At 45.5% G+C, this 25,308-nt stretch overlaps 1 protein-coding gene across 1 annotated transcript in view; it reads left to right on the plus strand.

Moving 5' to 3' along the window:
* The window catches only part of LOC144721221 (dynein axonemal heavy chain 3-like), an 814,808-nt gene that overhangs the window by 261,734 nt on the left and 527,766 nt on the right, over window positions 1-25,308 (plus strand). The window contains exons 9-12 of the mRNA XM_078598660.1: window positions 1,673-1,811; window positions 5,642-5,749; window positions 8,880-9,010; window positions 14,530-14,728. Coding sequence (XP_078454786.1) covers window positions 1,673-1,811; window positions 5,642-5,749; window positions 8,880-9,010; window positions 14,530-14,728 — 577 coding nt within the window. The remainder of the gene's footprint in view (window positions 1-1,672; window positions 1,812-5,641; window positions 5,750-8,879; window positions 9,011-14,529; window positions 14,729-25,308) is intronic.

Genomic DNA, 25,308 nt, shown 5'->3' on the forward strand with positions numbered 1-25,308 from the left:
CCACTCAGCTCGCTTTCTCGAGGCTTCGTAGGTGCTCACGGTCAACGCAATCCCCAACAGCGTAACCGTAGTTCGAGTGGGACACGCGTCCTTGTTTTCTACGTCGAGTGGTCGCGTGGAGTCCCTGCCGTGGGTGCGAGCGTTCGCGTTCGAATTTATTTGCGTTTGTGCGGAGGCATTGCGAGGCGGGCAAGTCGTGGTCATTGCTTTGCAGCATATTTCCAACACGTGGGGCAAGCTCGTCGGGGAAGAAATGTGTTGCCGGAGACAAAGGCGGCTGAGCAAGTTGCTCTCCAGAATGCCTTTAGCTCGGCCTTAATAGGTGCTCACTAAGAGCACTTTCCCCAAGCGTCTATTCAGATAAATGGGGGATCTTTATCTTAGCTTTTATGTGTTTGTGCGTGCGTGCGCACTTATCTGTCGCAATTTATACGGAAACAAAAGCTCCTCATTTTGCGTTGCCGATTTGGGCGTGCATGCGTGCAGCGATAATACTCTGAGGGTGCAGAATTAATAAGCAGATACGATAAAGTGAGGGAATATACACGAGTATTTATATGCAGGCGTAGCTACGAAAGCGTAGACTGGAAAATCTCACCTCTGTCATCACTCACACCGCCTTACAAAACAAAAGATTATTTATTACGAAGAAGAGCGAGTGGCATTGTCTGAAATGTTTGGCTTGCTGAATTATATTTGATCAAATCCAAGTGTTTTTTTTCTGCTCAGACGAGCGATGCGACAGCTCTCACGTTCCATTACCTACCCTAAACCAGTGGTGGCATTTCCATATTTCCATGACAAGGGACAGGTTTTTCTTTGTTCTCTCTCCATAGGACAAGCTGTGAATATTTCTCACGGAGTGGAACCTATTCCAGTGAGCGCAGAGAGGGATAATGAGCTCAAGTTGTCCTCCGACTGGAATAGGAACTCGCAACCTGCTGTATTTCTGTTGTAAGGCAGTGTTAATGAAGTGTGAGCTATTGCTGGCGAGGATGTGTTTCAGTCAGCGCTTGCATACCACTGCCACACCATTGCTCGCCTAAGTTTCATTTCAATAGCAGTAGTCTGAGAACTTTGTTGGGTTTTCACCCCCCCTCCCATTTTTATATATATATAGATTTGGGATTGCTTTGACACGTATTAATGACTTGGGTTGGCCCAGACGACCACCTGAGCGGTGGGCATGATGTGGATGGAACGAGTAGCCGCGATGTGCCAAGAGCTGTTAGCCCCTTGCCTGGCCCCCCCTCTCTCTCGCCCTCCCTCCCCCTACCGCCCCCCCCACTCCATCGCTCCTCCTCCCCTGCCCCCCACCGCCACCCTCCCCTGGGCCAAAGATGAAAGCCTTCGGTATCACGACGGAGCGGCGAGGCTTTCTTAAGCCCGCGCGGCGAGACGTAGAGGCGGCGTGCTCCGCCCGTGGCGCTGGACCGACGGAAGAAGGGGGGCGCAGCGAAAGCGTAAAGATAATTGAGCGTCCTTGGATCGAGACGCGCCTCGCGAAATGAAAACAACGACACGGAGCGAGAGAGAGAGAGCGAGAGAGAGAGGGGAAGAAGTAAAGAGACAGAGAGGGCGGGGAGAGAGATGGGATACAGATAGGAGACAGAGCGTCGACTTGGCAGAAAGGGAAGGATCAATGTCTGGTGCCGTGTGTCTGTCCCTGCAGATATCATGGCTTGATCGAGACGGCCATAGATCAGCAAATGCTGTCCCCGCTGTGCCCGGAGTGGATGAAAGGCACGCTGTCCCTCCTTCCCGTTCCACTGAGGCTCTGCTGGAAGGACAATCTGCACGACCTCACAAAGGTAAGGCAGGTGGCGGCCGTTTGAATCCATTGTTAGCTCTGATGGAATTGTCACTCGGCTATCAGGTGATGTGTTGGCTTGCACGTGGGTGTGCTTGCGGTGAGAGTGTGTATGTGTGTGTGTAAGCGTGCTGTTGATATTTGTTTAAAGTTGTTGGGGTTTCACCCCCCCCCCCTTCCATGAAATCGCGAGTGTGACATCCGTCGATTTGTTGTGCGCGTGAGACATGAAATGAAAGTCGTACCGTGAACTGGGACTAAATATCCAGTCCTTCAGAAGCTGCCTTTTGTTTGTTGTCTTTCTCCCGCACCTTTGACTCGCACGGTTGGCTACGTACGGCGCGAACGAAGTTCAACATACGTACATAAAGCACAGTTATGTCTCTGTATTCTTAAAATACGTTATTGCTGTAACTTCAAAACACGCAAAAAAACACACACAAGGTGTGACATACATTCATACGCTAGGTTAAAATTACAAATTGTTGATTTTCCACTCCAAGATAATACAAAACTGCAGTTTTAATTATTTGAGTATTTGTGAAAGTGCCTGCGCATCTACGAATATGTGCTGACAATGTAAATTCATCGGTGTCTAGGTTTTGTTAAATTATATAAGAACCTGACAGAACCTCTCTTAGGTGGACTCGGCCTAAAATGAAAGGTGAGGTGCAAGAATCAAGAGTTAAACATATCTAGATGCTTGCTGACAAAAATTCCCCCAACACTATATAAAGTAAAACCAATATTATTCTTGTGAATGTAACATATATATGCACACAGGACATAATGTTTGTGTGTATATGTGCATATGTTTGTGTGTATATTAAAAAGAGAGTATTCATCATGTATACGTTTTATGATATACATAATCATTAAAATTCTAATCAACAATTTTTTTTTACATGTTATAGTTGGCATGCGATATTCGGAATGAAATGTAGCGGAGCACGCATTTGGCGCGAGTTACAAATGAAAGTCAACGTGGTCTTGCATGCTCCTGGTACAACATGAGACTATTATTATACCGTGTGTGCATAGCATGCACTTAATATCACTTTAATTCTCTCATTAGACATCATTAGGTTCCGTCTCCATTAAAACATAAAGCGAACGAATGTATATAGTAAAATGAGACAAAAAATATTCGCAATCGTTTTATATATATGTATTTCTAAACCCGTGCCCATTTAATTAGTGGCATGAATACTAATTGATTCCCATTCGCTCAGCAAATCCTTGGTTCCAAATTACACAAAGAGTCTTCTGTCTATTGAATCCCAAACACATTATCTGAGTTGCACGTGCTTCCGTCGCGATTGTCGTATTATTTATTTAGTTAGTATTTATAAAAAAAATATTAGTTATTTAATTATTAATTATTTTTCGGATCAAAATAGCCACGTGGAATTTTGTGAAAGGGAAATTAAATCCACGACGCAGCGTAACGATGCCAGTGAAACTCGGGTGCTTTGCGGTGACAATTGGGAAGGTTGCAAGTCCGTATCAGGAGCAGAAGTCGATGCAAACTCATCAAGCCTTGAGCGATGATACGACGAGTAACATTTGTGTGATACTCTGACAATGGTGGTTCAGCGCACAGACTCGCCCCTGCCATGGGAATGTAGAATTTCCACCCCTGGCTCTTATCCACCAACGCAGATCAGTGCCATCTCACTGTCGAGAATAATGACGCTCCGACTTGAATGAAGGCAATTGTTGAGGCTGGGCTCGGCAGTTTTGAAAAACTAAAAAAATCTTTTGTCGTGCATTTCTTCTGACATTTTGCACAAATCATGTCCTATATCATAGGACCTGGCGTAGACCAATCAGATTCAAAGACAATGCCAAATATTATCAGAGCATGTTCGTTTGCATGTTCACCACAAGTACTGTGTTTGATTAATGCAGTTCTTGATTCCTTGTAAAGGGCATCTATTTGGTGTTCAGAGTCAGCCAGTCTCGTGTGTGTGCACGTGTCTACATACACGTTCGTGTGTGTATGTGCGTGCGTGTATGTATGCATGTTGGCCACCCACTGCTCCATGTGCCGTGCTCGCCTTAATAGGTGCTCACGAACAGCACTTGCCTCCACAGTCTGTTTGAGGCTATACGGGGGATCTTTGAATATGTGCACACGTGTGTATGTGCGGTGTGTGTGCGTGCACGCTAATATTTGTGTACACGTGTGCGCGCGTGTGTGTACGCATGTGGTTGTGCTCGCGTGCACATGTGCATGTGATTGTGCGTGTGTCTTTGTGCACACATGTGTATGAACGAGTGTGGGGGTGATAGTGCAGCGGTTAGCGAGCTGCGCTATGAACCCGGCGACCCGAGTTCGATTCCCGCTCATGGCCAACACCAGTGACGATTATCTGAACTGGTCCTGGGACTCTCCTAGATTAACTCAGCCTCAAATAAGTACCTGGTGCTTGTGTAAGCACCGCCACTAGGGAGACAAAGGCGGCCGGGCGTGGTGCTGGGCACCCACCGCCTCGTGTACCGTGCTGGCCTTCATAGGTGCTCGCTAACAACACTTGCCCCAAAAGTCAGTTGAGGCTTTCAGGGGGATATTTGTCTTAGTCTTGTGTACGAGTGTGCAGGAACTTATGCAGCGGTTAGCGCAGCGCGCTAATGACTTGGCCACCTGCGTTTGATACCTTTTTACCGCAAAAATCATCAGCAAATATTTGAAACAGTTCTTGGCCTCATCTAGGTCGACTCAGCCTGAAATGAGTACCTAGGAAAACAAAGGCAACCAGGCATGGCACCGGCCACCTAACCCTCTTGTGTTCTGTGCCAGCCTTCATATGTGCTCGCGAACAGCACTTGCCCCCACAGCCTGTGCAGGCTATACAGGGGATCTTTGCCTTAGGATGTGCGCATGTCTGTGCGCGTGCACACTTTTGCGAGTGCGCATGCGCGCGGCGAGTGGTCACGCAGTGGCGGGCGCACTGCCGTCTTATCCTGCCGACCTCAGGGCAATTCTCAGCCACACGCATAGCTGGGAAGTGGTTATCTGACACTGCCTTAGCTCTCTCTCGTAGGGCATCTAGGGGTTAAATGGGATTGGTTAATAGCAGTCCTCAAGAGGCACACGCTGGTAGGCACGCACCACCCCCTTGAATGCCTTGCCAGGTTCAACGGGTGCTCGCGACCAGGATAGAATGGTTGAGATTTGTCTTGAAAGTCTATACGGAGTGTGTCTGCCTCCTCAAGCCCTAGGCTTGTGTTGAACATTCCACATCCCTCTGGTTGGTGTCAGTCTAGCCATGGGACAAGCACGTTTGGTGTTAGCGCCATCCTCGTTGTGCATGAGGCACGACGAGGGGGCTTCGTTTATTCCTTGTCAACTTTCCAGAACCTTTCCATCTTGAGATTACTCCAGAACAGGCTGACGTTTAGTGACATATATTGGTGTGTATGTATGCACGCACGAACTTACAGCACATATAACTGGGAGCGGGAGCGTAGCGGTTAGCGCACTGCGCGACGAACCCGGCGACCCCAGTTCGATTCTCGTTCACAGCCAACACCGGTGACGTTTATCTGAACCGGTCCTGCGCCTCCTCTATGTCGACTCAGTGAACATCGTCACTTGGGGGACAAAGGTGGCCGGGTGCAGTGCTGGCCACCCACCCCCTCGTGTGCCATGCCGCCCTTCATAGTTACTGCTCGCTAACAGCAATTGCCCCAACAGTCTGTTCAGGCTACACGGGGGATCTTTGTATTATCTGATCGTGTTGGCTGCGTGGCACGCACCCGGGAGTGGCTGTGGCTGTGGCGGCGGCGGGGTGACTGCATCTCGCCCGTTCTTGCGCGCCGGCGCAGGAGGTGTGCGACGAGTACGAGCGCGCCATGAAGAAGGCCGTCCTCGACTACGTCCTGCTGGACCGGCGCGAGCAGGCTCGCCTCGGACTCGCGGCGCTGCCCCCAAAGGTAACCACGGCTCTCCTTAACCCCCCCCCCTTACCGCGCACGTGTCTCGCAAAGAGGGGTGGCCACACAAACCCACGGCCTGACCTTTGACGGCAGCCACGTACGAAACATTTAAACGCTCGGTCCGTCGTTGATTGCTTTAACGACACATTACAAATTACCGGCTCCCTCGGCGCGCGAACGGGGTGGTCGCAAAGCGCCCGTGGCGTGACGTGGAAAAATGATCGAATTTGTCACAAAGAGGGCTGGTCTCAATATCCACGGCCTGACCGTCAGCAGGCAACAAATGTGTAAATGCTCAGTTCACAGTGCGTTGTTTTTCGTCAAATAAGAGTAGTTACCAAATGTATGAGCGGTAGGCAGATTGATTTACTCTCAGATTTTAAATGGTTTTTGAAATCACGTTGCTTGTTTATTTCGAATTCGGACAAACGGAAACATTTGTAGGGTAAATGAAGAAATTCCTTACAAAAAGGGATATGTAGAGAGAAACCATTCTCACCACACTCGGCTCTCGGTGGCTTCCACGTGTTTCAACAGTTCAAGAATCGCTCGGCGTTTGAAACATTCTCCGAGTGGCAGTGAACTTATGCGTGCCGCGGAACGATTCGTTTGAGAACCAGTATGGAGAGTTCTTCCATGCGCAGATTATATGTTTTTGTAAAAACTATTGTATAAAATTGTCCAATACAGAAAGAAAAAAAAACACCTTCATTTCCATATCAGGCCATGGCGTTCTCAATCGCCCCGCATGCGCCGGTATTAAGTGGCCCCTCTCGGCTAAAAAGATGCGACCCGTAGTGATTCGGTAAATTATGCGGGGGAATTTGCAATGAATTCCCTTCTGCTGTGTAATGAAAATAAAAAACCGAAATTTATTTTCGTCAATAATTATTTATATTGTATAGGTTGTTAATATTTTGTTTAGATTGCAGTTGCAAAACGAATCAATTTAAAATCTGCTCGTAACAACATTTTGCAAATTAATTTAACAAAATTTATTTCACAAAATTAATTTGATGTTGATATGTTCGAAAAGTTGTTTTTTATTTTAACAAGAGGCAAGGTGATGTTATTTGGGATGTTTAGGCAATTCCTCATGAAAATAATTAAATCAAGATTAAAATAATTATCGTTGCTGTTTACAGAAAATAACTCGTGTCTACACCCTTCAAGAGCAGTCATGCATCCCAATGGGCACTCAAGAACATAAATTTACCAAAAGGAAAAACAAACCTAAATATATCTACATGGATAATTTATTATACAAAATAAATACAAACGCAACCCGATGAAAAATAAAAAACATCGACTTAATTTGCCGCACAACGAAAATTGAAACGTCGTCCTCCACAATGCCGGGAGGTGGCACATTCATTAAACGTGACGGCAAAACGCTTTATTGGTGAGCACCTCCGCACTCTGCGCACAACGGTGGCGTTCATCGTGAGAGCGGGGTCATCTCCCCCCGCGCGGCAGTCCGTCGCCTTGAGAGAGTTCACTCCGTAACGGTATCATGAAATGCGCGGCTCGTAGCGGACGGACTTCGTTAGTCGTGACAATCCAGGTCGTACGTTTCAATAACCCGCCGTTTATTTGGATTGTGTATTTAAATAAAATAAAAACCTGGGCGAACATTCGCTAGCAGTTGAATGGCACCTTCAGAATAAAGCCCACCGACAGCCACACAAACACACCGAGTGGTTTGCAAAGCGCGAATCGGCAACGGTGTTTTCCTCTCGGCAAGTTTGTAGCGACGAAAGGCGATCGCCGGTTGTTCCGCAGATTGCAAAAAACCGCATTTAACAGCGTGTCGGTTGCATTCTCTCATTTAATTCGCGAGCCATGCACCCATTCCTTCACAGGCAGTCGTTCCCCCTACGGTACGTGGAAAACATTTCCTTGCGGGCGCCGTAATCTGCCGGCTGCTTTGCTGTACAGAGCTCGACGACAAGTTTTGCCGGCTCGGATCGCCCCGCTCGCTGCAGCCGGCACTTTCAAACTAATTTGCCAAAAGCGGGCTTTTGATTGACGTTCGCCGAGATGGTAACAAAAAAAGAAACAGACTTTTGAGTTGAAGCTCCCTTGCTGCAGCTGCTGCGCTCCGACTGTTGCGCCACAGAACTAAACAAATGAAACTTCTCGTCAGTGTCAAATTAAATTACGCTGTAGAAGTGGATGTTTTTTTATTTTAGCACGGCTCGACGCTATGCACAATTGAATAAACAAATAGATATTCATACGACAGGGGGGATGGAGGTGGTTAATGAGTCTTTTAATATTCCCAGGCAAATCTGAGTGGTGTTTTTTTTTTCTGTTTACACATTTCAAAGTGGCCATTAAGCCATTGTTGAGTGCTTTTTTCTGGCGATTGAATGAAAACACAGATGCATGCATACAAATTATTTCATATGTGTTGACATACATATGCGTGTGTGTGTGTTGCATTGCTGACCGGGTATATTATTTGAGAGATGTTGAATATGTTCTGATCGCGAAATCATGAGAAAACAACAATTGCACCCGCCCATTGTCTGAATACGAAGGCCAGTTGTGGCAAAATAGACGGAGTGATTGGTAGGGTGACAATTTTGATAACGTAAGATAGTATGTTTTGTATATATATAGAATTTTGATATATTGTTCTCAAAACTGTTCAACAGCGACTTCTATATCTGAATATTCGACATGTACGTGTACACTTACGGGTGCAGAATGACACAGACACATGCAATTCACACCTGTACAACTGCCCATGCGGGCAATTAACATTCATCGCAATTTATTTCTCAAATACACTTCACGGGCATGCGAGCAATGTCGCCCAGCAGCAGCGGGCGGAGCACAAACAATCGTAACAAAATGATTTCGGCGCACGAGGCTGATCCACACTCGCCCTCTCCGCGGTGGTCACCCTCTGCGCCGAGCAGACTGAGTGACCCTTCGGTGGGTGGTGGGGTGGGGGGACGTGGGAGGGGGATGGATGGAGGGTGATCCCCCTCCATCTCCGGCGAGGCTATGGGGCTGACTTAGCGTCTGTGCATGCGTAAGCGCACGCACGCACGTGAGGAGTTTCACGCACCGCACGTGAAGAGTTTCACGCGTTGTGTTGCTGTTCCCGGGCTCCCAGCCGTCCAACTCGGCTGGCAGAGAGCGCTTCCCGTGGCACGACGCCGTGGGCCGGGCACGCGACACGCTGAGCGGCCGCCTCTACGCCACGCACCCCGTCATGACGGCCGTCCTCGACAACTTCCAGCGCAGGTGAGTCCCCGCGACGCCCTGCACCCCCCACCGTCCCCAGCTGTCTCGCCCGAGTGCCCCCCCCCCCCCCACACTTTGGGGCCTGCCTCCTAGACGCAGAGTGCGGCCGGATAAGCGGATCGGCGATGCGCGATTTCAAGCAGGTGAGAGGCCATTTGGATGGAAATGTTCTCTTTCAAGGGAGATATCTGTAAAAAGAAAAATTACAGCCTAAAACAACAATGAGCATGATATTATTTGAGTACATTTGCTATTTGCCCCATTCTCATAGTGCAGGTATATTACAAGGGCGATACGTTTCACTGATAAGTAGTAGCGGCCAATGTTGATTTGTGTTTTTTACGAAATGAAATAACTTGCGGTTAACTTTTTAAATTTGGACCGCAGTGCCGGCACACACACATACATGGTGGTCTTTTTTTTTAGAGTAACGTCACGGGATCTTTAATGTTCACCGCAAAGAAGGCGGCGCATCGTGATTAATTTGGCCGCGGTATTAACCAGGGCGGCCGCGGGGCTCGAACCATGAACCTCGGCTGCAAGAGCCGAACACACTCGTGCTCAGGCAAGTCGTCACCGCCGCCGCCCCCCCCCCCCCCCGCACACAAGTTACACGATGAAGATGAATTCGCTTTTATAACGACGTGAAGATTGTGTATATTATTCACATTCAAACTTGCAAGTGTGTCCCTGTTTATAAACGCAATATAGAGGCAGCGATTTCCGTTGGCGGCTATGGAATTTCAGTATTCTCATGGCAAGGAACAAGTCTATCCAAAGGGGCAATTGCTCTTGATTTCCCACAAGGTGGAATTAAGTGTGGCGATGGGCAGAGCTGAGCACCCGGCGGACTTTGAACTCGCAGACCTCAACACAGTCACCCAGTCCGAACGGAGCGAAAGAGAGATGGACTATGATAGACAGAAATACTTCTTCATTCAACATTCTGCACGGCTCACTGAGATATGCATCTTGTTTCTGAGGGGGGGGTTCATACAAAACATGGAAAGACAGGACAGTAATAAGACATTTAAAAATCAGAGAAAACGACAGATATATTGCCACAAATAAGCAGTTAGTCGGCGGTGTTTTTTTCTGTTGCACGTCGAATGCAAAGCCCCTTTACAAATCAATTACTCAACCCCATTTGCCAATCAATGACTTAATCCGAGAAGCGAAATTAATTTTCAGTGCGAGACATCAGAATTGAATAAAATACGCAACATCATTCAAAATAACGAAATCATAGCACTTAAAACGACTCGGTGCGATTAAAGTAAAATAAGAGATAAGCACTGGTAGCAGTGATAATTCGAGAGAAATTAAGCGGCGCATTTTATTTAGTTACTGCCTGCAAAGTGAGATGATCACTTATTATTTGCAGTTGTCTGTCTACTTTGATGCGTGGGAGGAAATCATTGGGATGTTTGACAGAATAAATAGGCACTTCAATTATTCTGTCTGCATTTGGCGAGGAGAGAGGTGGTTGGCGAGATGTGTCCCATTTGCTAAATGTGAACGCAGATTGTTTTGTTTGCGACAGAGAAAATCTATTTTAGAAATGCAATAAAAAAAAATGTTGTGCTCGTGTCAAATGCACATTCCTCATGAGTCAATAAAGTGTGTACCACTTTGTGAGAAAGTCAATGGTGGTCATCATATAGATAGAATGACCTTTGCCATAGGAATGTGGAATTTACACCAAATTATATCTCTCCCATCGCATTGTTTGAGCAGGGAGATACTTGCATTTTTGCGTTTTAACAATTGGACTAAATATTAAATAATATTAGAAAAAAATCTTCCAAATAAATGAACACGATATCTTTAGCATAAATGGCAAATTGTGGTATTAAAATAACATTAATAATGCAACATATATCGTTTTCACAAAAATGTCATTAAATAATGAGCAAAGATATTGAAAACTGTTGAACGTCACCAGGCAAAGAAGAATACTCGAAAAGAAATGTTTAAACTTCATGTACAACTTCATAAGAGGACAATTTATATTTTGCTGTTCATTGCATAAAAACGAGATGTTATCTGCTTCGCCTGGTATACAGGAAGTCGTGGATTCGATCTCGACCCACACGCTTGTATATTTGTAGTTTGCATGTTTTCTCCGTGGTCGTGTGGATTTTTACGCGCGTCCTCCGGTTTTCCCCTCCACGTTTAGAATCAACATACTCTTAGAGTTTTTTGTTTCCATAAATTTACACGTGATAAGCCACTTCGTTGAGCTATCATTCATGACTAGGTCGCTTCTGGAAAAAAGCTACATTGCTCAGTGGGGCCTTACCTGGTAAAATAAACAATAATTGTTTTTTTACTGGAAGAGTTAAAAAAAACAGACAGTTGCAAAACCATCAAACTAAAGGAGAAAACAGAAATATTGATGGCGTATGCAGCCGCCCTCTCTTGTGCAATCCGCTGGTAGGTTTTCGTGAGGCTGTTGCGATGGTTTTTTTTTACGATGCAATGCGATCTAAAATGACAAGATTTGACGGTTATCACAATATATTTTTTCCTCGTGACACGCAGTTGTATTTCACGTTTCTCTTTGCGTAGTTTTTGTGCATTGACGCCCTTACGGTACAAGAAACGACGTACAGCACTTGTACGTTCTTCCGCTGTAGTTCACTCAACATACGACGCCTGCCACATATCTCTACAATTATTGCTTTACAAATCATGATGCTTTTAATGCCCATGCCATCGACTACACCAGACAATTCTTACATGAACACAAAAATTACTACTTATCATTTATAGTTACTCAGAACAATTATGATTTGTAGCTTTCGTGACTGCAGTAATCCATTCTCTTTGGTTCTTTCGGTGAAGTCACGTAGGTAGAAATAAAATAAAATAGAACAAATCACGACGTTTCGATCACAACACAAGCGATCTTCATCAGGTGGGACAACCACAGCAAGAAAATGCTGAAGAAATATTGATGGCGAATGCATTTTACTCAGAACAGTTTTTTTTAAGCATCGGTTTAATTGATTAATATCTATTTACCTATATATTTATTGAGTTAATTTCTTGTCGCGTAAATATTTTTGTCCAGGAAATAAAATAATTAACGAACGTTAAATCAAATTCAATAACCACGTTGCTATGATATTTAGCAAAAAACAGATGACACAATATCGCACGATGCATTGTAGTTTTCCGATATCACGGTAACCCTAGTCTTGCCGTATATCTGGCCCGGTGGCCTTGCGAAAGATAAACCAACGAGCAGCCACTGGGTCAGACTCCAGGTGGAGCCGACACGGTCAGTCGTACCTGTGAGGTTTTTATTTTTATTTTACCAGGTAATACCCACTGAGCTGTATAGCTCTTTTTCAGAAGTGACCTGGCCCCAAATGATCAACGAAGTGGCTCATTGTGTGGAAATGTATCGCAGCCAAATACTGTAAACGCGTATTTTGAAATGTGGAGGGAAAAACCAGAGGACCCGGAGAGAAATCCATGCAACCACAGGGAGAGAGAGAGAACATGCAAATTCCAAATATACAGCAAGTGTCAGGGTCGGGATCGATCCCACGACCTCCTGTATACCAGGCGAGGTAGTTAACATCTCGCAACAGTGGCGTCCAAGTTAATAAAACGAGGAGTGCTCTATCGTTTTCCTGTTGAAAAACCGGACCCCGCCATAGGAATGTGGAATTCTCACCATTGGTTCAGAGCCACAATGAAGGTGAACAACACGTATTTCTCATTTGTGTAAATGAATGCTTTTGAAAAAAAATTACATTTCGACTACTGTTGTCTGTTAAGATATCTGACAACAGACTGATATCTTCCTAACGTCAAACAGATATCCAGCAACAAGGCCGTAATTATAATATATATTGGGGGGGACACATATTGGGGGGGGGGACACACATCCCCCCCAATATTTAAATATGCTCAAAATGTCCTTCCCCCCCAAAATATTGCTATAAAATAGATTTCTGTTTATATGATCGTGGTTATGGTTGTACTTTATTAATCTCTAATCTCTGCCATTACATACAATGAAACAAGAAAATGTAAAAAAGAAAAAAACAGAGCAATGTAATACAATACACTATTAGACATTATTGTCAAAAATAAATAAAAAGTCCATCCCATGTGTTAGTGAATTTTTTTTTTATATTTTAGGCAGGAAATGGCAGGGAATTCGTTTTTAAATTTAGATTTTTTTTTTCTGAGGGGGGACCCCCAGACCCCCTGGAAGATTTGGTCCCCCCAATGTTGACTCCTTGGCTATGGCCTTGTCCAGCAATGTTGCACATTGCTTCCGTTCGTGTGGCTCCACATGTGTGGAATTCTCTCCCCTTAGAATAAGAATTATTTGGCTTCCTTGGCCGTTTTTAAACAAAGATGGGAGTAGAATTTGTTTTTTGTAGGTCTATGGCCAATCCATGATGGCATACGCATGTCTGACTCGGTCTCAGATCCAAGTAGAGTTATTATTACAATAATTTTTGTTTAATAAATAAATTTGTACATTTATTTGATACAGTGACTCTTATTAGTTCTGTTTTATGACTCCAGCAGTTTTAAACGTAATCCATAAAAAAATCACATTGTTCCAAATATCAAAAATCACCCTATGCTGGGTAGAGTATTGCGCAATTTCTCATTGCAGTCAGTCCCTTAAGGCATTGGTTGAAATGGCTCGTTCCTCTTGCCAGTTATTTTTTTCCATAGGTACATTACAAGAGCTGAATTTAAACAGAGCACGTAAATGAAGCAGCTTAGGTGTCCGCAGAGATTTGCGAGGTTTTCTGCACAAGTATAAAAGGAGTGAGCAACTCGAAATGTTTAAATTAATGCGTGGAAAAAAGTATTGTGAAGGCGTCATCAGGAGGAGGCGGAGGAGGTTTGTGATGAGTGGAGCCCCTGGGCAGGATGCAGGAGGGTCGGTTACCGAGGCAGTCAATGATGTGACACCCAGGGGTTGGCGATCAAGGGGAAGATCCAATAACAGATGTTGGGATGCTGTAAGAGTGGCCGTGAGCGTCTGTGTGTCTCCTGTGCAGCAGCCCAAGAGACCCGGCGCAGAATGAAAGAGGCGAAAGGCCGGGTGTGGTGGCATCAATGCCATTAGTAATGATGACCTCTTGACCTTGAACTAGGAAATAAAAGAAGGGCATCATGAGATTTGTTGTTTCCTGCTGCTGCTGTTTCTGTTAAGGACTACGCTGGTGCTGTTGATTATTATAAAAAAAATACTGATACTGTTGATAATCATAATGTTGTTGATCTGCTGCTGCATATGATGTTGCTGATGAAAATTACGTTGCTGCTATTTATGATGATATTTGTGTTGCTGGTGATGAATATGTTGCTATAGATGCTGCTTCTGATTATGAGGATTCTTATGGCATTATTGCTGCTGATGATGATGAAGAAGATTGCATTGCTGTTGCTGCTGCTACTGGTGATGCTGCTGCTAGTGATTGTATTGCTGCTACTGTTGCTGCTAATGCTGATGGATAAGTTGCTGCCTCTGCCAGGTACGCCGAGTTCCGGCTGGTGGACGTGCCCGCGCTGCGGAACTCGATGCCGCTGACGTTGCCTGCGCTGGAGGAGCACGTGCGCCGCTGCAGCCGGGACCGAGCGGACGCCCTGCGCTGCTCGTGGCTTGTGGAGAGCCGCGACAGCGTGAGCCGCACCCGCGATGCCGTCGAGGCCTGGATGCCGCAGGACGACGAGGTAAACGCGCTCACACTCTCTCTCTCTCTGTGTGTACGTACGCGTGTGTACGTGCTCTTAAAGTGCACGTAGCCTGGCACAAGTGCCGTGGTGACGTCACCGCCACTTAGTGGCGAATGGCGGTTGTCGTTGTACGTGTGTGCATGGGGCGCGGCGGTGTAGCAGTGATAACGTTGCGCTGCGAAGTCCGGCGACCTGGGTTCGATTCGCTCTCACGGCCAACACCATTGACGATTATCTGAGCCAATCCTGAGCCTCCCCTCGGACTATTCCGCCTCAAATGAATAGGTGGCTAACAGCACTTGCCCTAACAGTCTGTTAAAGGCTATATGGGTGATCTTTATTTTTGTATGCATGTGTACGCATGTGTATATAACACACTTCACATGCTATGTGGCGTCGTGGTGGTGAGTGTACTGCACTGCGAAACTGGCGTCCCGAGTTCGATTCCCACTCATGGATAACAATGGCAGGGAATATCTGAACAGGTCCTGGACCTCCCCTAGGTTGACTCAGCCTTAAGTGAGTATCTGGTGTGGCATATAAGTACGAGGACTGGGGAGACAAAGGCGGCCAGGCATGATGCTGACCACACTACCCCCTCGTGTGCGTTGCCGGCCTTCGTAAATGCTCGCGAACAGCACTTGCCCGAAGAGTATATTGAGGCTATACGGGGGACCTTTGTGTGTTTGTGTGTGTATGTGTGTGTGTGCACACCAGATGAGATTCAGCACATTCATGAAAAAAAATCCGGATTAACAATTAGGAAGATAGAGGAGAAAATGTGTTGTGGGTGCAAAATCAATACAGGACTATGATAAAATAGCATTCAAATATATAATTGTAATATGCAGGCAGAGGCTACTAACAGTATTTAGCCTATCATTAAAAATGGAAATGTTGTAATTATCGTGATGTATTATTATGTATAGACTGTTAGGCTAATATAGTTGCCTTTAATCATTATTAAACAGTTCAATATATTTTTTTATTATGGAATTTTTAAAATGTATAATGTTTAAGTATAAACTGACACTCGCCATATGAATTTATCTTTTCAACGTTTCACCAAGGGTTGCCAGCAAATATGAGTGCCCACCCACGCTCATGTACATTTGAGGGCGCTTAGACTCAAACACATTTACATATTGAAATATTTATTTTAATTACGGCATGTATGAATCCTTAACTCTACGTAAAACGTAAAGCTACACTTAGAGATGATAAAATAGTCCAAGCTTTAGCGTAAAAGCCTCTGAAACCGATTCCAGTTGTGATTTGCGCATTAATGATTTAACTATATTTATGACATTGTGGAGAGGCACAGCAATTTAAAGATGAGAAAAGTATTACGTTTATAGGTCTCATCTTTGGAGTTTCAGTTTTATTTCAAGGTAGACGCTTCTTGCTTGTGAGCTATTTTTGCCTCGTTAAAAATCTTCGCATTTTTTACAAAAGGACAGTTCAGTTAAAACTCATTTCTTTCGAACTGCTTTTTGTGTTTGTTTACTTATTCATTGTCTTTCCCCCACACCTTCGGTTCGCACGATCGGCTACGTACGGTGCGAAATCAGTTCAACATACATACGCATTCAATCAACTGCTTTTCAAAAATAATCACCCATTATAGACCGTTTACTTTAAAGCCACAGTGTTATTGACAAACGTGTTGATTGTGTTAATTGTAATCAAGAAGAGAGAGGTTTCGATGGGTGGGGACACGTGCAGGGTGGAGGAGGGCAGGTGACCGTGCCAGGCATTGAAGGTCTGTGTTCGAGGACAAGGCCAAGATGTTAAGATTTTGTAAGAGCAGACCCTGGAGTTTGGTTATCGACTGTGCAACAGTTGCAGAATCTAGCAGAAGGAAGGAAACACTGGCAAGGTTCGGCGGACATGAACGGTATTGGCGCAATTCTCTTTTTTGGCCGTGACCTTGAATGTTGATCATTAAGCGGGCTGAATAATCTCTGTCGCCCACATGTAGGACTGACGCTGCTTGCGCGCGGTGATGAGAACAGGGGCACAGATAAGCTGCGCCTCTCGATCAATCACGTTTGGTAAAAAAAAACACATGGATTACTACCTAACGTTTAAATTTAACATCAATTGGAATTTATTCCGATGCTCTCAAATCCGTGCGGCGAATGGAGCTCTTAAGTTTGATAACTTTCTAAATAAAGATCGACGAAACAACTAGCCAGTGTTTTTTTTATATTTATTTTTAAATTATTTTTCCAGTGTGGGTGGGCAGGATTTAGTGTCTCCTGTATTTAGTACTGCTTGTTCACGTTACACATATAGAACAGCTGGCCTTTAGCCGTTCACCCTGAGAGCAGATGTTGTTCATTGTGGATGTGGAATTTTTGCTCTCTTTTAGCCAATGTCTTCTCGACAATTTAAATTGCAGAAAGTGAAAATGTCAACGTTTACAGTGGCAAATTATCCCGAAAAAAACTCAACACTTTCATCAGTAAAAAAATACAGCAGGTGACGTTTCGGGTATTGGTCCTTTTGCAGTGCCCAATTGTGCATCGGGGTAATATTCCATCAGTTGGCAGTCCAGAGCGAGTCCTTTAAATAATTTCTTTATTTTGGTGGGGACCAGTACACCCATAGGTAAAGAACCGTTGACTTCCCGTGCACGAAGTGGTGCAGCCTCACCAGGTGGTGCTTGTGTTGTCCACCACGAAATGGTGATGATGACGATGATGACAGTGACTCTGATGCTGATGATAGTGGTGATAGTGATGATGATAGTGATGATGGTGATGATGATGGTGATGATGATCATGATGATAGTGATGATGATTATGCTAATCAGGAGGCACTTAAGCCATCATGAATCCAAGGTCAATAGAAATTGTGCCTCTTTTGTGGGAAATCAACAGTGGATGTATCAGAAATAAACCGACCCCCGCCGTACTAATATAGAATTCCCATCATTGCGTCGGGGCCACTCGTTTATAGGATACCGGCCACCGGTATCTCGCGAGAGCAAGGAGACAATTTGAGTAATGAACGGAAAATATATCCTTTGAAGACTTAAACTTATGGAGGGAACATGGAGAGTTGGGACGGTCTCTTTCCCCGACTTGTGAATGGCAGCGCTTGGAGGTTTGCGTCTGAGGGCTGCCTGCCCCCATGCTGCCCATTGCAGCGGCAGGGGCAGCACATCACGTGAGCCACGTGATGCGTCCTCACTTACGGCACCACAGTCGAGACGCCAGAGTCTCCTCACCAGAGTGAGGGTGAGCGACGTTTAACGTCAATTTGCCGCACGCGATGCCTCTCCTGCCGGCATGGGGCTGGAAGGAGGACGGCGCGCGTACCCGGCGCGTGTACATCGCGCGGAGTATTCGCTGACATTATTACAAGATCAGTTCTGCACGCTCACCGAAGACAACGTGACGGACCAAATGTGATATCACGGATGTGAATTCTCAATTAAGCCTCGTTTTAATTAAAACGGAAAACTGATGCCCGCCTTCTTTTTTGTGTGTGTTTTGGATACACGCGGGCATTGTGAGCGTTCTGTATTTAGGGGTTATCTGGCGCTTTGCCAAGAGCACTCGGCTTAACAATCAGATGATTGTGAGTCCAGATCTCGCTCCCCCCCCGAAGGGTCCACTCACATCATCCCTCCAGGATCGATAAAAAAGTACCACCTTGTGGGAAGCCACCGTTGGTTGTTCTCGGGAGCGAATAACCTCTACCACGTGAATATGAAATTGGAACCCCTGGCTGAAAGCCGATAAGCACTGCTCCAAACTCATTTGAGCTAAGGAGACACTGGCTTGCAGACAACGCGCTGTGCATTTTTTGCCGTGAAAAAAAACAACAATCTTTTATTTGACTTGCAAATCAGAGGTCAACCGATTCACCCCCCCCGCCCCCTCGCACAGCAGGTTGAAACAATGGTGCACACTTGCTTAAACCCCTCCCGGCAGTTATAAATGGGTGCACCACAGTCGATGGTCTGGTTGCGTGTGGTGGGGTAAAGTGTGGCTATTCTTTCCTCTATCATAATGTTTGGCCAGCGTGGAAGAGAAGTGCGATGCAGCCCCCAGAGGGACTCTGTCTCAATCTCCTTCTCGAGCGGAGGGACGCCCCTTTACCCGCGGTGTCGCGAGCCAAGCATTTGAAGTATCTGCAACCTTTTGCCTTTAGAACAAAAAAACCCCACCAGGTTTGTTTTTGTTGGCGGCAAAGAGGGCGCCTTCAGCGGAAGCGACGTGCTTATTTGTATGCATCCATGGCGTGCACGTTTTTTTAAAGCACGGTTATCAGTTACTCAGGCCACAGGAGAACCGATGAGATTGGAGACTTCAATCAGGAGTTTTTTCGCAGCCGCATCCCCTAAAGCGGAGACGAAATTCAAGCGTGAGTACTTTACATACGATGCCACGGCCACGTGGAATCGAATTGCATTCTCGGTGCAATTATCCTCCCCACCGTCTCCTTCAGGTTTCACTTTGCTGATTGAATAATTTATCGGCAATTATTGATGTGACCATTGCATTTTTTATCTTTTCATTAGATGGAATATTTTAGCACGTAGAATGGATTCATACACATCTTGTAATTTAGCATTTAATAACTAAATGTCACGTAAAATAAACGTGTTTTCTAAAACAAATCACCGTGATATATTAGCTACTACAGTTTATACTTATATAGTTATTGCTTTTGTTTTGCAGTGTTTTCCTGTGTGTTGCATTTTAATGTAGCAATTAGCCCAACTATTTTCTGCCGTCATTTTTATGAACATTCAAGTGGCTTACCCAAACTACGACGATATTCTGAGCGTCTTCCACGTGTACCTACCTACATTCAAAAGCCAGATGTTTATTTGCATCTTAGGTCATCACAAGTTCAAATTACACTCAAAAATCCAGCAGCACATACAATGCACAGACAGCATGGCCATGCAAAAGCCTCGACGGAGTACAGCAAGGCTCAACGAAAGCTAACAAGTGGGTGCTGCTCATTATATTCTCAAAACAATAGCAGCTTCAAAAAGGGAGTTCCAAGGTTCCAATTGTCGTCTGCGCACTGGGCTTCCTTGACTCACTTGAAGCGTTCTCCTACCGTGCATCGTAACGTAGCCGGTGCACGTCGGAGAATTTGGGGGGGGTGGGGGCAGTTAAAGCCCAGCTGCCACCCCGGTTAACACCGCGGGTGTATCAGTGAATGTTAAAGATCCCGTGACGTTATTCGAGTAAGAGTAGGCCACGTATGCTGGTGTCATGGTCCACATTTTCCAAATATATCCCGGGTGAAACCGCAAAAAAAGCATCGCCGCCTAATGGCAGACTGTACTCGTCTGTGAGACATCGCACTTTTGTCTAAGCCTTGCGCTACAACGATGGCACTAACACCAAATGAGCCGTATTACGCTCTCGTTATTGATGTCACTGAACGTTAAAGAGCCCCTTGCGTGGCTGTGGTGTCAATAGAGGGCGCTATAGGGGCGCGCCCAAGAGTCAACGCGACTTTCAACTTTTGTTTTCTCATTTAATTGGGGTTCACACGCGTCCCAGCTTTGACTTGTGAAGACTCCCCGCCGCCTGTGCGTCGCTCCTCGTCCATCCGAGTGTTGGCTCTCTCAGCGTGCTGTGGCGAGGGCTCTGCGTGGAAACATTTCGATCTCTGCCCGCTCGGCTCGCGTTATAGACATTCCACCGGTGGTGATATTCCACAACCGCGCGATAGCCACGGTGGCCGAGTCACCTTGGGCTCTCCCCCCCATCTCCATTACGTCTCTCGCCGAGAGAATTCTACCGCGGCGGTGCTCGGCAAGAACCGTGCTGTCTAGTTTTGTATTTTGCTTTACGTCAAATGGTGGTTTTGTGGCCCCATACAGCTTGGGTGAGAAGCCATGCCTTGCCTTGTGGAACTGTTCGCTCAGTGGGGAAGAGTAGTTTTGTTGTTTGTACTTCGTTTAATTGCCGTGAGGAGTCTGGTAAACGTTTCGGCCACTTTGCAGCGGGCAGCAAGTTGCGTCGGGCAGTGCGGAAATGAAAATCACTGACACGTCTGCTTGGCTGGTTTTTAGAATCGAGTCGAGATGGAGCCATTAACGTTTGAGGAAAGCGAATGCGCAAATAAAACAAGCTGGTAATGAGTTGCACGGATTGTATATGCGTTTTGTGTAATGATGTGTGTTAAAAAATAGTGGCAGTTTAATGAATTTGTAAATATATATGGACTTGTGGAAATGTATATGCTCTTTTAAGCATATATTTGTACATGATATCTAATTGGGTGCCATGGGTCAGGCTTCAACTCAGCACTTTATCAATCAAGTAAATGCCACTTTTGTGGAAACAAAGCAGCAGGCCTACTATGGCCACTCGGGCTGCTGGCTGCTGCCATAGCAATGTGGAATTGAAACCACGGACTCATTGCTATCTATGGAGATGATTATTGCCCCATGGCCATCACCACGCCCGGCCGTCTTCGTCTCCCCAGTGGCGATGTGTACACCGCACCAGCTACCCATTTGAGGCCGAGCCGACCTAGGGGAGGCCCAGGACCGTTTCAGATAATTAATTGTCACTGGTGTCGGCCATGAGCGGGAATCGAACTCGGGTTGCCGGTTTCGCAGCGCAGTGTGCTAACCGCTGCACTCCCGCTCCGCACTGCACCACCACTCCCTGCCACACGCGCGCACACACGCACACAACACCTATGCGCGTATGAACGGGTACGCATACACGAAGGGTAGTACATTTAACGACACCTCATTACATTGCTTGCCGAGGGGAATGAAATTGAGTTCGTATTCACGGGCGTTTGTGTTATTCAAATAACCGTTTAAATAAAACACACATTTCTCAAAACTGCCTAATGTCTTAGAATTACAGATAAGAAACTTTACAAGCAAGGCGAATCTAAAAAAGGTATTTAAATTGCAATGTGTGTATTGGAGAGAAGCGTATTTCTGTTGTTGCAAGTTGTTGCAATTACAGTGAAGTGAAGGCTGATTGTAGTTCCATCAGTAGCATGGGGAATTCACAAATATTGCAAAAATTTAAGAAAATGTAAACAAATAACTTGTGATAACTGGCAGTATTGATTTGTACATTATAAATGGTATTTGATATTGCCAAACAATTAAGAGATCCAATTACTGGGGTTTGCATCAGCCAATATTCATAGCTTACTCGTTATTATGAACCACAATACCTTGCTGATCGCGTCAAGGAGCATCAACCATCATCACGCGAACTGCGGTCATCCTCGCAGCAGCGGCTTTTGGCTGACCATCGAACAAAGATGGTTACCACATCGCGTGCTTTCAGATGCGCTTCTGCGGCCGTCTGGAATGCTCTTCCAATATTAGGAAGCCACTGGAGCCATGCACTTTTAAATCATCCAGATTGTGTTTAGTTGTTCTTCACCACACCTCCGATTCGCACGGTTGGCCTTGTACAGTGAGAAAGAAGTTCAACATACATACTTCGAGGTTTCACTATATATCTACGGAAGTGTGGTGGCAGCCCGAGTTCAATCCCTGACCACGGTTAACATCAGTGGCGAGTGGTATCTGAGGCAGTCCTAGAGCTCCCCTTGACCAGCGTGTTAAAGCACGGCGATACAACCCTCATGGTGATACAACCCTCATGGCGATACAACCCTCATGGCGATACAACCCTCATGGTGATACAACCCTCATGGCGATACAACCCTCATGGCAATACAACCCTAATGGTGATACAACCCTCATGGCGATACAACCCTCATGGCAATACAACCCTCATGGCGATACAACCCTCATGGCGATACAACCCTCATGGCGATACAACCCTCATGGCGATACAACCCTCATGGCGATACAACCCTCATGGCGATACAACCCTCATGGCGATACAACCCTCATGGCGGATTAGACCCAGCAGGGATTTGACGACAAGGATCTAGGTTGTGTATCACTACTGTGTATCTATAGCATGTTCACTTCGCATACATATGGCTGAGTGTGCAATAGCTTTCGTCTCACAATTGGTAAGATCATGAATTTGAATCCCCAATCGTGCGGTTGATTGCACCCTTCATAATTACAATGTCTCTGCGGTCGGAAAAATGAGTACCCCCTTTGTGGGAAATCATCAGTCGTTGTCTTACGGAGTAGCTGGTCCATACCACAGGAATGTACAATTTTCACTGGCTCTGGACACCCAACAGCCGAGTACGTTTGAGTCGGTCATGTGTGTGACATGAAGGGAGTGTCTAGTCACATGGTCTTGCTCGCTATGGACAGACACGTGGATATGTAGAGAGACAGATGTACTGATGAAATAGACACATACCTGTTCACCAGTTATCAGTGCCTACCTTATTACAGACCAATTCAGACCCTTATACATCTCAACGTTCATCCTACAAAGTCCAATCACAAAGGAAGAAACACAAACACACAGACAAAAACTACAAATTGCCCGTATCGAAACGGCTGTATGCCGTATTGACCTGAACTCAATTTCCCTGTACAAGAATACGGGGTGATCCGTATGGGTTGACAGGTTTGTAGACAGAAGCATGAATACAAATGGGAGGGCAACCTACAATGTATGAGGTGAATGTCCATGTTGCTGCCACTCGAAGGTGGTGTTTGTGGCTCACGCAGCGAGCGATTGTGTGATACACTCACCTGTGATTGTGTGTGATACACTCACCTGCAGAGGCAGCAACGTGGCTATAGGAGACAGTAACACGAGGAGGTTTGCTGACTTGTCGGTACGCAATTCTTCGTTCATATATATATGAGCCTTCTCCTGGCACGCCAGCTGCCTTGGGCATGCAAAAAACATTCATCGACCCAAAGAGCCATACAGAACCATCCTGAAAAATAATTTGAAGACCCGGTGAGGCTTCTTTCATCAGAAACTAATTACGGTTTTGATTTGTAGATATTGCGCTGTGCACGCACCAATATATTTTTGTATGAATATAAAAATACGTATAAAAGCGGGGCTTTATTTGAGTCAGGTGATGTGGGCTTGCGTCGATGCTCTCAGGTATCTACACAGACTATAAACGCAGGCGGCACTGCACTTAAAGAAAAATCATTATTTCCATTATTATTTTCTAAGATAAATAGCTTGTCATGCCATAGCCAAAGGTTACGGCATGGAGAAATATGTACAAACATATCTTATCATCCGTTTTAATTTAGCCCCCACGGTGGCCAGTGGGAGCTGACGGGATTTGCTATCGGTTTTTTTTTTACCATCTGTTTTGTGAACAATAAATCATTTATCTGGGCTAATGAATATGCATGTGGGGTTTTATTATTATTATTGCTATATATGTGTTTGTTTATTCAAACCGGTAGACTGTTTGCATGACACTCCGAGAGGTAAGCATGCTTGGCACATTTTGGCACAAATAGGAAAAGTCCCGATTAGTTGGGGTTGCTGGCTTCGTCAAGCAGTGGTCATGATGATGATGTGTAATAGTATAGAAGTGAAATTTTGATTTAAAGCTTTCGTGACTGCAGGGATTCATATTCTTGGTTCTTTCGGTAAAGTCACGTAGAAGGGAAATAATAAAATAATAATAAATATAAAACAATAAAATTCTCACGACGTTTCGACTGCAACACAAGCAATCATCATCAGGTGTGAAATCCACAGCAAGACAATTAGTATAGAAGTGCTGAGGGCACACGGAACGAGTCTGCAGCACAAGCTACAAGGACATCTCAAAGGGTCAAAGTGTCCTCCTGCTCACATGAGCAATGATGCCAGCACTCATCTCCATTAGCGACCCTGAGCCACTGGTGGAAATTTCATCTTCCTTTTCACGGGGGCCAAGTCTCTTCTTCGTCGGACGACCACTGTTGACTTCCCACAAAAGTGGCTCTCGTTTTATTAATGTAGACGGGAGGGTAGGCTGGGCTAAGTGAATTTTCAACCTTGTTTTCGTCAATTGGAGCATTTGGCCTTCGCGCTACCTGGCCGCATATAATTGTAGGTCGCGCGCGCGATGCGAGAGCTGCAAGAAATTTGGCATCCCACCTGGTTATTGATTTTATCAACTGACATTATGGCCCCATCAGCTGTAAAACCTTGGGCTCTGTATGGAATCCAGCCATGAAAGGCTTAGAACTCTTACCCTACTTGTAATGTTCAGGAGGTGGCAGAGACGAGATTATTTTATTGACCCTTGTTGGTGATGGGCTACGTTGGAATCTAGGTCATGATTTGTAACTCCGAAACCTTCTACATGCGCGTTGAGTGCTCTGCTGCAGGTCGTTCTGTCCAGATACACTCGTAACTATACACGTATACAAACACAGTCCGTGGAGATCTATAGTTCTCTGCTGCATAATGTCCCCGGTGATTTACCAATTCCTTCTGTAATGAGGACACCAAAACCCTTGTGACACCATTTGCAAAGCAGGCCCTGTTCCAGTGTCATAGCCCACATAAGATGTATTCGACCTAGTAACTTGCTATTTGGTAAGGGGGGTAGGTCGGGGGATGTAATCTCTGAAGGCTGTCTAAAATGTATCTGAATGCCTCTGCCAGCACTGTTTAATTAGGGGGCACAGGAGTTGTGTCTACTTTATTTTA

This window comes from Lampetra planeri, chromosome 11, assembly GCF_965212315.1.
Source record: "Lampetra planeri chromosome 11, kcLamPlan1.2.h2, whole genome shotgun sequence".
Taxonomy (NCBI): domain Eukaryota; kingdom Metazoa; phylum Chordata; class Hyperoartia; order Petromyzontiformes; family Petromyzontidae; genus Lampetra; species Lampetra planeri.